This window comes from Plectropomus leopardus, chromosome 11 (genome assembly GCF_008729295.1).
Source record: "Plectropomus leopardus isolate mb chromosome 11, YSFRI_Pleo_2.0, whole genome shotgun sequence".
NCBI classification, from domain to species: domain Eukaryota; kingdom Metazoa; phylum Chordata; class Actinopteri; order Perciformes; family Serranidae; genus Plectropomus; species Plectropomus leopardus.
The window spans coordinates 9,162,629-9,177,280 of record NC_056473.1 but is presented as its reverse complement, the minus strand read 5'-3'; the positions used below and the strand labels follow the sequence as shown (position 1 = coordinate 9,177,280).

Genomic DNA, 14,652 nt, shown 5'->3' with positions numbered 1-14,652 from the left:
ATAAACTCAGAAAACTGCACTCAGAAACTGATTTCATTTGGTGACGTAGATGTTTGTACCCAGTCTCTAGCACCATATGAAATCAGTGTTCTGGGATGTGGACCGTCAGCATGTACAGACTGTGTACATGAACAAACTGAAATATGAGATGTTTTTGTAATGCCACAAAGTAGGTCACATTTGTATAAATTACTATTCATTCACTAACTGTTCACAGCTGCTGTCCTGCTTCTTGTTAAATCTTTTTCTCCCTCTGTGAGTCTCCCATTGACTCAAACATACTTTTATCATGAATCCACTTCCATTGATAAATTCTGAACCCATTAGCTTCTTTGTTGAGTGCAGTGTTTCATAAATGTGTGAGGAGGCACTATAAAATACTGGGTCAGGGTGTCCTCCCTGATTTGAATGTCATCATGGGATTTGGAAGGAGTGGAAATTATACCTAGAGGCCATACCAGACCATATTGACTACAGTGTGTTGTATTGCCTTTGAGCTCAACTTTTAATTTGTAAAAACTACATAGTTTCACTTAAAAGGTTCATTTTCAGGCTGAAGTCTGGTGCTATTTACTGATATGATTTTGTCCCATTACAAAGTTTTTTTCCCACCTGATTAAATAGTGTATCATTTAAAACAAAATAAAACAAATATATGTGAGTGAGCTTAACAGATTTAAGCCAATTGCTTTACAAATGTTAATGAAACTAACTTGTATTTTGTAGTAATAAGACTGTAAAATTAAATGTAGGTGTTTTTTGTGTCTTTAATATATCCTCACAGCACCTGTCAAGGACAAAGTAACTCAATCACTATGAAACTTTTCAGTGCAGCGACAGTGTCTCCATATGTCCCTGTTTACACTCACCTGCACTCTATAAGCTGGAGGTATAACTGCTTTATTTCTTTGTGAGCACACTCAAGGTTTTCTAGCTCCATCTGAATTCAACTGAAATGGATGCATTTAATCCACCTGCTTCATTTAACCAGACCCAGTTGTTGAAAATACATTACATAAGAAATGTTTAAAAGCTCATCAACTATTTAATGGATTAAATGGAGGAAAGTTCTTTCTTGACCTCAGAAAGTCCATGTAGTAGCTGTTTGATCAGACGATGTGAGTTTGCTTCATTGTCACAGAATTGTAGGTTTTAAAGTCAGTGCACTTTTCTTTTTGCCCATGTGGGCATACAAGTAAGAGTAAAATTCCATAACAACTGCTGAATGGCCTTTGTGGTAAGATTGTTTTGTCAAAAGCTTCTGCTCAACGTTTTGCTGATAAAATCAATACAATTTTAAATTCTAGGACAACAGCTGCTGACTAATAATGACAGCTATATATGAAAACTTCTAAATGAACTTTGAGGTGAAACTGTTTTGTCAGATATATCCATGTGTTTGTGGGATTGTTTTTATCATCCAACCATAAACACACGCTACTACAGAGGGTTTCTACGTCACCTTGCCCCCCCAAAAAAGTCTTTGGGAAATGTCCTCACCACCTTGACTTTCGAAGGACACTACAGCAGTGATGTCAGGCACTATATTTCACCTGACTGACATTTATGTTAATTAAAGTGGACAGATGGCCACATTGAGGTGATGATGGGCTCATGAAGGACAGAGCTGTAAGGTTGAAGAAGTTTACAATGTCCTGTTTGACTGATGGGTGGGTCGTCCTCTTGGGGGTGTTCCAACAGGCTCACAGAGAATCTGCAAGATCCTGATCTTCATATGGATGAAACAAAAAGGTTTATTGCAAGGCCATAGTTTTCTTCCAGTGTTGCCAAAATCAGCATGCATGATATGAAAAAAGCTGCAGGCGGGCATTCTAATGCAATATTTATATGATAAGATTAATTTTCATATTTGCATCCCTGTCTCTGAACACAAACAAGTTAATGTATTCAAATGAGACATTTTACAAACTGGTGTTTTATATTCACTGCAATGTCATACAGGCTTAGAATACTTTAAGCCCTCCAGTTCAGTTCACACAAACTGAGTCATGGCAAAGTTGATCCACTAGGGGCCAAAAATAAGCTGTAGTCACAGTTAGACCTCCTTTCTACCACCAAATGTCGGCATATGCGACCTGTCGCTTGTAGTGGCCGAATCTACTATACAGACTTCACACATCAGCTGAATTATCATAATCACAATCTGAATCTTTAGTGGCCATAGGTGCGTTGACACATACAAACTCTTGATTTAAAAATCAGAGAGCAGACAATATGCACAATATTAGGCGTACAATAAACCAACAACAAGGATAAACAAAGTTTAGCAAACTTAAATATATAGCTGCTATGTACAGGAAAGTATTAAAATAGATAAGTATAAGAAAAATTTTAATAACAAGCATAAAGTGGCTAAACTTGGCGCATGGTTTATACAGGGTCATAATCTGGTTGTTACCATGTGGTCGACAGTGCAATGATGCATGGAATAGCAAAGAATGCTAGAATAGATATTGTATATATTTGGATTGCACCTTAATGGTTCCTTACTTGTATCTGTCTTTTGTATATTTGCATGCTTTATTTGCACCCTTTCCACTTTTTGTATTGCAACTGCTGCACCACAATTTCCCTTGGGATAAATGAAGTTTCATCTCATCTTGTGAGTATTGCTATAAACAGAAGTGGTATATGCATTCATTTGTGCATATAAAGTGTATGTACAGTATATTATTATTTCACCTTGTGCTCCAGGAACCATCCAGTGCCTCTTGTCAAGCACTTACAAGTAATAGGCTACTTAGTGCTTGTAACCTTTTTTTCATATTATCTTTATTCTAAAAGCTATAACTAATATGACTGTATGATTCTATGTAAAACCCTTTCCCCCTTTTAAAATCTACTCCAAATTTTAGGAAATCATCAAATCTCAATTATTTTCCATAATTTTTTTCATTTATGTTCATCTGTCTATTTGTTTTGTTTAAGAAATTACCAACAATTTAGCCTGTAAAAGGTCAGAAAATAGTGAAAATACCCATAATTTGTTCAAGATAATGTCATCAATTGCTTGTTATGTCCAAAACCCACATTATTGATTAACAATGTTAATGATAGTCAACATGTTGACATGTAATTATCTGTTAATCAATAAATTAACTGATTATGTGCACTACACACTGTTTTGGAGAACGAAATTTCACTGTTGTTGACCAATATCACCTATTTTTTTGTGTGTGTATTAAAAATTATTGGCTCAAGAAAACATGACCCAGAGGTTGAATTAATTAATATTTGTTAAATTCCATAAATCGATCTTGAGTAAAAATGCAATAAGTGCTTAGGCTATCAATTCCGAGTAAGACATGTTGTATGCAGTGCACTATTATTTGATTCCTCTATAAATTATAACTTGTTCCACTGTTGGCTTTTTTATCAACCCGCTGATCACAAACATGATTTCGCTACGTTCAAGGTCTTTTTTAAATGAGTCTCCCAGGCTCCTCCCACCTCCTGGTATCCTAGCAGCGGAGCTCTGAACCCTCTCCCGATTGGCCCATTTTCAAGGTCCGCCATATTCAAACTTCCGCCGTGGTGTGTGTTCTGTTGTCATCGATCTCCTGCTTTCTTTGTACACATTAGGCCAGTTTTCATACGTCCGGACTTTGTCTTTTGTCCACTTAGCCGTAATTACGTTTCGTCATAATTGAGATCTAAACAAAATATCCTGCAAAATGGAAGAAAATGAAGAAGTTTGTGGACGGACGTTGGGAAACAAAAAGCAGAAACTTCGCAGGATGTCATCGAGGACTTCCACCACCAGTGTCATCAGCGCTGCGGAGCCTTCTCCACAAACACTCCGGAGAAACAACTCCAAGAAGTAAGTAGATCACATAAAACATGTAATATGTATGTATTCATTTATTATGAAGCCGCCTTTCCAAATGTAATCTGACTTTAGCACGTTTGAAGCCAGCGTTGTGCGGGAAGCTAACTGACGGGCAGGGCTGTTATTGTATCTCGCGAAGGGTGCTTTCAAGTGCAGCTCGGAAGACATATTATCTGATGTTGTCGCCAAGATTTGGCATGCTTTAAACTGCGTGTGTTGTCACTAAATGTCAATCAGAAACTAAATACAGTTTATAACATAATAAAAGTCTGTTTTAGCTCTCTTTTATTTCCACATCACGTTATCAGTTGCTTAACTTAACTTGCTTAACTAAAACGCGATGACTACAAGTAAAACTCAAAATGAATATATGATCAATTATGGCTGCAATTAATTATACTTTCTTTTATTATCGGGGTTGGAAATTATTTTTGGGGGTACGTGGATTCCAAAATCTACCAGCCACTCAGTAGATTATCATGTTGTTTTGGATTTATTATGGCTGGTGAGTAAAGTAAATCAAGCAGTCACTTGCGTATTTTACTAGCATTTCATTGGTTGCTAGTGCTAATTTCCAAACGTGTGTATTGATTAATCAAAGTAGATTTTGAGTCATGTTTTAGTTAAAAAATGTCAAAAGGTTGCCCATCACAAGTTATTAAATTCCAAAAACGATTAGTTCTAGTCTAATCCCAAAGATATTATTTTTACATGTGTGAAAATATGAAAACACAATGGCAGCAAATTCACATTTTGGAAGCTGGAACAACCATCTAATGGTTGGCTCATTTACTCAATAAATTACCTTTTTGTTGTTGTTGATGTGTGTTCTTGAAGAGAACACAGAAACCGCAGTGATATGTATGTGTGTGTGTGTCAGCTGGACATAAATCACACTTAAAATCAATCAAACAAATACATAAAACTAAGACATTGGGGGCACCTGGCTTAATTAAAGAAAAACTAAATCTACAAAATATAATGCATGTGCATACCTATGCATGCAAACATACATGCAAGGATACACACATATGTAGGTATATACATACATGTGCATACACACGTGCACATCCATATATGTACTCATTCTAAGCAATGAATTACTTTTTTTAAAAATCTCTCTAACATTAATTGACTTATCTCTTCAGATATTATGTAAAATAGATGCACCAATAAATCATTATATTTTTAATATCTGCAGATATCATCATTATCGGTTGAGTATTTTTTACACAGCCAATACTGAGCAACTGTGGCTCACCCAGTCATTACTAGAAGGGCATGTCTGCAGAGTTAAACCTGTATTGCACCTGTGTTTGTTCTTGCAAACTGCATATAGAGTTGAGAAAGTACTCAGATAGAGTTGAGAAAGTAGTATTTGTGTTGGTGTCTTTAAATATATCACTGCCTTCTCAGAATGTTGTAACTTGTGATTACATTGTGTCAAAAATCATATAAGAATATTTTATGTTTTATTTTTTACTCTTTCGACATATATTGAGATGCCCCCCCCCAAGATCACATCGAAATGGCTTGGCTTGCCGATAATTGCAACTTCACCAGTTACTTTCCATCACTTACTTTAATCTTTCTCTCTCTACTAATTTTTCCGTTATTTCCAACATGATTTGACAGCATGAATACAAGAAGTAGGTTGTGTGGCAGTGTGTTCAGCTGACCTTGGCCTCGACAGCACCCTCATGGTGTCATTCACTTAAAGAAGACATTGTAACTTTCTGTAGCTTCACTGTTTTGTCATCATAACTGGCTTTTCTGCAGCAGCAGGGAGCAGTCCAGCTCCTTGTATGGTTTTAAAAATTAACGTCCCCTTCAGTCATCATCCACAGTGTTTGACATATTTGAAACATAACAGTGACTGGAGCAAAAATAGCACAGAGAAGGCATCCATCATATTAACAGAGCTGAAATGCATTTCCTATGAAAACAAAGATTCTCTTCAGTCGTTTTTGTTTGCCTAGACTTGCTGTTTGTGCGGTTTCAGCCGCTTTTATGTATAATTAGGGCTGGGCAATATATTGATCTTGTATCAATATCCTAATATTGGACTATCTATGGCCTCTAAGATTTTTGATATTGTTATATAGTCTCTTTTCCTGGTTACAACTGTGTTATTGTAAAGTGGCATAATTTTCTGAACTGACAGACTGTTGTAGCTGTTCTGTTATTTGCCTTTACCTAGTTATTATATCCACATTACTGATGGTTATATATCAAAAATCCCATTGTGTAAGTATTTTGTGAAAGCACCAATTTTAAATCCTACAATATCTTCGAAATATCGACACAGAGGCATTTGGTCTAAAGTACTGATGTTTGATTTTTTTACATATTGCCCAGCCTACGTATGATCAGATTCTGCACATCTTGATCACTATAAGACAAAGAAACATCTTAAGCAGCATAGTAGACAGCTGCTGTGCAAGGAGGTAGATATAAACTTGTTGTCCTTTGTGTTTGATAGTTTGTTATTTGTCTCATTTCCTGTAGACCCCCTCTGCAAAGAGGCAGCTCCTTCACCTTTCTCACTCCTGGGACTCCATGGGACTTCAGTCTAGTAAGTCAATGCTGAAAAAAAGAAAAAAAAACATTTTGTAAGACTGCAGTGGTCAAATCCTCGCACCTTTAAAAAAAAAAAATTATTTACTCATATTTTCTACATGTAAAACAAATACATAAAAGTATTTTGGGGTTGTGTGATCATTGCAAGTATATAAGTGATGTTGCTGCAAATGTTTATTTTTTTAATACCAGATTGTATTCTCTTGTTGCTGCAGAAGAGAAAACGCAAAGAGAAGGAGGATGACACGGTCAGTCTGTCCAGTTTCGACCTCAAGGTGAGAGTCAGACAGCTCCCTGTCTGTCCGTTGGGTGCAAGTCTTGCATAGCACCCTTGAACGTGTCCTCACAACAAACTTTAATCCTTGTGCATGACTCAGGGACTCTTCACAGACCGCCATGAGCACTCTCATGTGTTATGAGCTCAGGATAATCCTGCTGTCCGTCACGCTGGTACAGTGGTGACGGAAAATCTGAGCCACATCATCCCTCCGTATGAATACAGTGTTTTGACTCTATGAAAGTGGTTCAATATATTTCCTATACAACATAGACAATTTACATTTTTCATTTTCATTAAATTTAATTAAATTCAGCTATAATACTTAAAAGCATAATGAAACAATGGAGTTTTTCCTTCTGCGTTTATAGTAGTTTTTACTTTTAAAACAATTTAAAGTAGTGCTTTATGATTTATAAAATATTATATTGGAATTAACAAAGGGACAAAGTAGATCAGACAGAAGCACACTCATAATGTTTATAAAACGTTGAAAAAAATAAGTTGTCAAATACATAACGTGTTACTGGGAGCCTTGTATGAAATGATATTGTATTTTTCAAGGTATTGTTACACACTTACTGTCTACAATACAATCACTCAGTACATTCGAGTTGAACTGAAGACATTTTATTTCCTTGATTTCCAGGAACCGAGTAACAAGCGTGTCCGTCCTCTGGCCAAAGTTTCATCCCTCGTCAACTTGATATCTCCATCAAAGAATGGAGCAGTGCGGCGCTTTGGCCAGACCATACAGGTAAGTGCTGTACCAGGGTTCTCAGTGGTCCTGATGAACCTGGAAAGCAGTTAAACAATTTTCCAGTCAAGGAAAATAAATGGTAAATGAGAGAGACAGTAAAATGTCCAGATTTTTTTTTTTAATCATTTTCTTATTTTCCTTTTGCTGAGTGGACTACTTGGTGATCTATCAAAGCTCCCCAAAGCAGATAACATTACCATCAGAAAGTTATGTTCAAGAACATATTATTGTTCAAAGGGTCATTAATGAACGAGTTTATTTTGTGTTGAGGGCTCTCTGTTATGGTGTGAAAACACTGTGAACACACCCCCAAGTTATGTCACATGTTTGATAGCACATGCTGGTTGGATGACCCTAAAACTTAAAGATCCAGTGTGTAAGATTTAGGGGGCATCTAGCTTTGAGGATTACAAATTGTAACCAGCTGAAAGTTCTCCCAGTTAGAATTCCTTCAGTGTTCATCGCTCAGGAGCTTTTTACCGGGAACTGAATTATCAGCAGAGGTCTCTTCCTCTCCAGAATAAATGGACCAGGCAATTTAAGCGGGTAAACATACTAACGGATGCTGTTTCACCTTAAAAAAAATCAGTAAACATTTTTTCTGTTCTTTTTCTGTCCTTTCTGAGCTACTGTAGAAACATGGCAGTTTTTGGAACATGATGGATGAGGAATATGAGCAAAAGAAAACATACTAACTATGTTATATTCCATTTTTGCCAATACATACCCTTAAATCCTTTAAGTGGACGAAACTCTGACTAATGTGAAGTGCATTATCCTACAGATGTTAATTATAGTCGCTGTTTTGAGTTGTTTAAATAATGATACACTGGTTAGCATTTTTGGTTCAGTTGCTAAAGTTAATGTGCTTACCAGTTTGTTTTGTCTGCAAAGTGATTCAATTGGTTAGGAGCAATGGTTTCAAATGCGTGTTGGTCATTGTTGACAGAGTTTGATAGTGATAAATGGGAGTTTGGGGTCTATAATCAATTTGTCATAATTTCTAAGCATGTAAGAGATCATTTCATTGATACATTATAGCCATAGACTGCACATCTTTTAAATTACACCTTAACAGAGAGGAGCATGTTAGTGCATGGCACAGTCCTTGTCTGTCATACCAGCTAGATCATCACTGAAAATACCCAAAAAATATTTCTAGAAAAGAGTGAGAACCCTGCATACTCTTCTGATACTCTACGCATGTACTATGTAGAAAATGAAATGAGTAGAATTTGTGTTTGACTGTAAATTTATATTTTTGCCCCCCAGTCAATGTCATTACGTGCTGACAGCAAGTCACCAGGGATGTCGCTCAGAGCCAGCAAGGCAGCGGGTCCCACCCCCACGAAACGCAGAAACAGCACGCTGTGGTCAGAGACGCTGGACGTCCATCAGAAGAGCACGTTCTCCACAAAAGAGATCAAGAGACAAGAGGTTTGTTCTTTTTAAAGTTTACAGTAAAGCTGCAATGATTGGTCGATTGGCAGACAATTACTTGGCAACTGTTTGAATAAATGAATAATTGTTTTAGTCATTTTTTAGGTGAAAAAAACTGTTATTTGTTAGTTTTGTGCTTATACAATGTAATACATTATATTGAAATGGAATAGTTCAGACTTAGGAGCGTTGGTCAGATAAAATATATCATTTATAGACACTATTCACTATTTTCTGACATTTTATTGACAAAACAATAAAGAATATTAGGGACACATTAAATGATAATGAAAATAGTCGTTAATTGCAGCCCTTGTTTACAACACAGTCATCTTAAAAGTTAAGACAGCACAAAAAAAAAGTTAACTTCTGTTCATGTGGTTTCTGATGTGTTTCCTCCTCAGGCAATTTATGAGCTTTACAGGGGAGAGCAAGATCTCATAGAGGATCTCCAACTTGCACGAAAGGTAAGAAAATCTCTCTCTAAAGGATTTAGTGGCATCTTAGCAGTGAGGATTGTAAATCGCAAGCAGGTGAAACTTCTCTTCATTAGAATTCCTTCAGTGTTTTAACTGGGAGCCACATTATCTGCAGACATCTCTTTCTCTCCAAAACAAATGGACGTGCTGATTTAAGCCAGTAAAAGCACTGAATAAAACACACATTAAGAAAATCTCAGTTTTTTTCCAGCACTGTAATCTTGGAGGGGTCGTTAAGTATGGTGGCTGATGCCAAAACACTAATGGCACTTTGGATTGTCTGTTCTGAGCAACCAAAACATACTCATTTTATTATATTCCATATCTGTCAATATATCCCCCCTAAATTCTACACACTGGACCTTTAAAATTATACAAAGAAATCAAATCATTTTTGCTCTTTTTGTGCTAATTCTGCTGCTTTTCTCACATTTAGGCATACCATGATCCAATGCTAAAACTCTCCATCATGACAGAGGAGGAACTAGCTCACATATTTGGGGACCTGGATGCATACATCCCCTTGCATGAGGGTAAGTTACCACTAATCATTCTAGGACTTCAACTGCTTTATCTGATGCTTAACATGTTTTTAACCATGTGTGCTTTTTTTCAAATTTATTTGCAGACTTACTGATGAAACTGACGGAGGGAACTGGCCCTGATGGAACAGTAGCTCAGATTGGACAGATAGTGATAGACTGGGTATGTGTTGACGTTTACCTTACACACATTAGCCTTATTATGATCAGCTGGGGCATGTAAAATGATTGTGACCGTCACGGTGTCTTCTCAGCTGCCAGGTCTGAACGCCTACAAAGGCTACTGCAGCAACCAGCTTGCAGCCAAAGCCCTGCTGGACCAGAAAAAGCAGGACAGGCGGGTCCATGACTTCCTGCAGCGTTGTCTGGAGTCGCCCTTCAGCAGGAAGCTGGACCTCTGGAGCTTCCTAGACATCCCACGATCGCGCCTGGTGAAATACCCGCTGCTGCTGCGAGAGATCCTAAGACACACTCCTCCTGATCACCCCGACATAGCCAGTCTGGAGAGAGCTGTATGTTATCCATATTATGTTGTGTTATGTTTAGTTGTTGAATGTAATAAATAATAGGTATTATCTCACTGATCATTTAGTCCTGAACTGATACATCTTTAATTATCCAGATCACTATAATCCAGGAGATTCTGTCTGATATCAACATGAGAAAAGGAGAGTCTGAGTGCCAATATTACATAGAAAAGCTGGAGTATCTGGATGAGAAGCAGCGGGATCCTCTTATAGATAACTGCAAGACACTACTTATTCACGGCGAGCTGCGGAACAAGAGTGGCTCGGTGAGAATTACGATTTTTCTCCTTATTATTACTATCCACATTAGTTGTTTGTCTTGGAATAAAATAAGTTTCACTCTCTATTAATGTGTTTTTTCACAGCAGTTGTACGTGTTCCTCTTCTCTGAGCTCCTGGTTCTGACCCGACCGGTGACCCGCAATGACAGGAGCTGTTTCCAGGTCTATCGACAGCCCATCCCAGTTCGGGACTTGGCTCTCGAGGACCTGCAGGATGGAGAGATCCGCATGGGGGGGTCCTTCAGAGGGGCTTTCACTAATGGAGAAAAAGGTGGGTTGAGTTGCACTCCACCTGCTGGCTAAGAGTGGCTGAGGCCTGTTGTGTCACCCATTAATTGACATTACTTTGGATGGAATGTTTTACTTTGCCTAATTTAAATATGTAATAACTTAGAAAGCAATTTTCCATCCACAGGGTTTTACATTACATTTCAGACTGCATCCACAACACAGTGTTCATGTTGTTGACTCAGAAAGGACAGGGGAATGTCATATGCTGTAAAGCCCTCTGAATGAAATTGTGATTTGTGATGATAGGCTTAAGAAATCAAATTGACTTGACTTGACTCACTATGAGCAATAGCAATGGCAAATGTATTTCTGTAGCATATTTCATTACACGTAAACTTAAAATGCTTTACACTGAAAGACATCATACAGAAGAAAATACAGATACATACATCGAATCTAAGAACATGAGCATGAGTAATCAGCATAATAATACAGAGAACACAAAAATGTAATGTAAAATGTAAAAAGGCGTTATTTTTCTCATAAAGACGAGGCAGAAACAAAGGTGTAAGCAAAGAGCCAGGGAAGATTGGGCTACACCGTCTGTCTGAAACATAATGCACATGCGCAAAGTGCAGCCGTGGTGTCGCCGTACTCACAGGATCTGCACATTGCTAGTTTACACGGGGACAGAAGTTGGATATGATGAACTTGTTAGCAAACAGTTATTATTAAATCCAGCAGACACAGGACATTATACTTTATGTAGAGTGATGTTTCAGGTGACCTGATGGAAGTGAGATCTGTATTTACTTTCCTTTGGCTCAGGGAAACAGCAGGCGCGGTTGATAAATGACTGTCAGTAAATCAGTACAAGAGATCCCATTCACATTATACATAGTCATTTAATCCATTCTTCATTTGGAAATATAGCTAACAAGTGAAAGGAGGAATTTAAAGAAATACTACATAGAAAGAATATGTGCAGTATTTTGGGTCATGTGTGAGCTCTCTAGTTGCAGGATCAAAGTTTGTAATCCTGATGGCATGAGGAAAGAAACTGTTTTTTGAAAAAAAGTATCATAACACTAGATTTCTTTTGTCCTTGACTTGGCTGTTATCTTGTTAACTGTATTTCTTTTATTTCTGTGTCCCTCTAGCTAAGAACGTTTTCCGTGTGAGCTCTATGGATCCATCCCATGGTCAGTCCCACACCCTGCATGTCAACGATGTCTACCACAAGCAGCAGTGGCTCAACTGTCTCCGCACTGCAATGGCCCAACAACAGGGGGCTCCACCCAGAGCTCAGCAGGAAGAAGCTGTCAGAGCCAAGCATCGCTCCCCCACTATCTCAGCCACCATCTCTGATGAGGAGTCAGACGAGAACTGTCCGCCTGTCTCTGGCCCTAAACTCAGGCCTCAGACGCTGTCCAAAACCAGACTGGACCAGAAGTTACGAGGCTCACTAAAGAGGAAGGAGACTGGAGTGTAGACATTTGTCCCGGCACGGACAGACACATGAATGCAACATGATTCCTGTTTCATCACGTGTCTGTCATAGAATTTTCATGCAACCGTTGTTTTCATGCTTTTACTTTGTCCTTGTGGCTGCACTGAAAAAGTCTCTCCAATCATTTCCGTCCAGATGTATTTTCAAATTTTAGTCTTTAAAAAGTGTAATTAGTTTACAAAAAAAAAGTGATGTGTCTGAAATGTATGTTTACACCCACTAAATGTGTGTGGAATTAGGGTTTTTGTGTCTACCTACAACTTTATACCACTTATAGCAAAACTTTTAGTTTAACTTCATTTCAGTGTTGACACTTTTAAGCTTTCTGTGTTTTGTTTTTTTCCGCAGTCAAATCTACATATAAGTGTGTGCAGTTTTATATGTTATCTGTGCTAAGATAAGGGATCAAGAAAATGTGACGGCCTAAGCTCTCTGTGCAGGAAACCGTTGGGTGAGGGGAGCCTAAACACGTTAAAGATCAGACAAAAGATAACGAGTCGAACACGAGTGACAACACTGACCATGAATACGAGATAAAAACTTATCTTGGGACAAAAAAAATCCAATGAATCCAGCTGTATTCAGTGAAATGTTGTTAAATGGAAGAAAGATAAAACATTTAGTTTGTACTTTTAAAAGCGTCCTGAGTGTGATTGACCAAGAGATTGTATGTTACAACACACCAGCGTCCTCTCTGCTGTACTTTGGCCCCTCAGCCACTTCCTTTTGCTTTTGACAGAGCTGTTCGACAGTGTGTTGCAACACTTGTAAGGCAAACAGAAACAGAAGAAAACTCAGAAGTTTGCTCACTTCCACTTAGTGTGTTAAAATGTACATGCCGTAAATTTAGTTTTATTAATGTTTCATTTCAGTACGATACAGGTGTACAGACCATTTGATATACTGTCTTGAAACATTAAAAACCCATGAGAAAAAAAGGCTTTTTTTCAATATGGAGGAACATTTAACTACCATTTTCTACCTTATCATTGTGGTAATTATCAAAAGGTGACAACTGCTCTGTAAAACTTGTTGATACAAGATCTGCCCACCATACCAGTCAAGTTTGATTTTGGCTTCAAAGGCTTTGAATACTGAACAGGCTGTAACATTATTTGCGTTAACAGTGCTGTCTTTAAGTTAGACTTACATGTAAGCAAACTAGACATAAATATCTGTTGATATGCTTGTGTAACCCGCTGTAAAGTCGATGATTACAACATCTGATGTGTCAAGAGTGACGTGCCAGCTCTTCAGATAAGAGAGGGAGATGCATTTTATCATGCGTGACTTTATCGAACTTGCCTCTACAGAAGATATACAGAAATAATGCGTTTAAAATCCATAAGGACAACAAATGACTGCAGTAACTGGGAAATAAAAACCGTCACAGGAACTAAAACTGAAAGTCCAAAACGGGAAACTAACTTTTGAATCAGCTCTGACCTGGAATGACATAGACTTTAATCATCCTCCTCTTAGAGGAAAAGAGATGCATCAAGGTTCACAAGAATTAGGGTGTAACTGTCTGTGACGAGATCAAGGTCATAAAGTTAAACCGACATGTCCTCAGCAACCTGTGCTTTTCAAAGTTTCTTTTTGTGTAGAAGACACCTGGTTGTACTACCCTTCCTCGTGATGGTCCTGCTGCCACAACCCCAACTGCACACCAAACCACTCACCCATTTTACTGTAGGGGCCTCTCGCACAGTATTTATTTCTCATATTGAGCCAACAATAACTTCTCAACAGCGTTGCTGAAACTGTCTTCCTCAAAATGTACTTTTCTGTAGAGGTAAGACACAATGTGCAGTTTATTCCTGCCAATGCAGTCTTTTGTCATTGCCTTTGATTATTATTTTTGGTAAAGCTCATTGTTTCTCCAAGGAAAAAATTAATCGCTATCCCTGAGTCTTGGGGACTGTATTTTATTTATCGGAAGAGGGTGTGACTTTATTTGTTGTTGTTGTTGTTTAATCTTGACCCTCCATGAAGCTACAAATATTTTTCCCTGAGCCTTATGAGTGACTGGGGGAAAATGCATTACATCTCAACCACAAACAATGATATTTCTTCTTTATTCACATAACTGAAGGTAGTGGAGCCAAAACAATGAGCAAACATTACGCGAGTGAAAAAACTGTACACATCAGTGGCAATATCAGTAATTTGGCA

The 14,652-nt window shown here is 37.9% G+C and overlaps 1 protein-coding gene across 2 annotated transcripts; it reads left to right on the top strand.

Moving 5' to 3' along the window:
• The first annotated feature begins 105 nt into the window (after positions 1-105).
• Positions 106-13,115, top strand: LOC121950300 (neuroepithelial cell-transforming gene 1 protein-like). Of its 2 annotated transcripts, none has more exons than XM_042496248.1 (12): positions 106-3,841; positions 6,359-6,425; positions 6,646-6,705; positions 7,357-7,464; positions 8,740-8,904; positions 9,312-9,374; positions 9,823-9,919; positions 10,015-10,091; positions 10,183-10,440; positions 10,551-10,721; positions 10,824-11,007; positions 12,128-13,115. In XM_042496248.1, exons 1-12 carry the CDS (start codon positions 3,696-3,698, stop codon positions 12,457-12,459), a joined length of 1,728 nt encoding a protein of 575 aa, XP_042352182.1. In that variant the 5' UTR covers positions 106-3,695; the 3' UTR covers positions 12,460-13,115. The 2 variants fall into 2 exon arrangements, with proteins under 2 accessions (XP_042352182.1, XP_042352181.1); XM_042496247.1 differs by having other exon boundaries at positions 10,821-11,007.
• The last annotated feature ends 1,537 nt before the right edge of the window (positions 13,116-14,652 follow it).

Excerpts from the sequence above, each read along its gene's own strand:
- LOC121950300 (XM_042496247.1), top strand. The coding sequence starts at position 3,696 with ATGGAAGAAAATGAAGAAGTTTGTGGACGGACGTTGGGAAACAAAAAG. Across the intron at positions 3,842-6,358 it reads CGGAGAAACAACTCCAAGAA|ACCCCCTCTGCAAAGAGGCA; the intron begins GTAAGTAGATCA and ends CATTTCCTGTAG. Across the intron at positions 10,441-10,550 it reads TAGCCAGTCTGGAGAGAGCT|ATCACTATAATCCAGGAGAT; the intron begins GTATGTTATCCA and ends TTAATTATCCAG.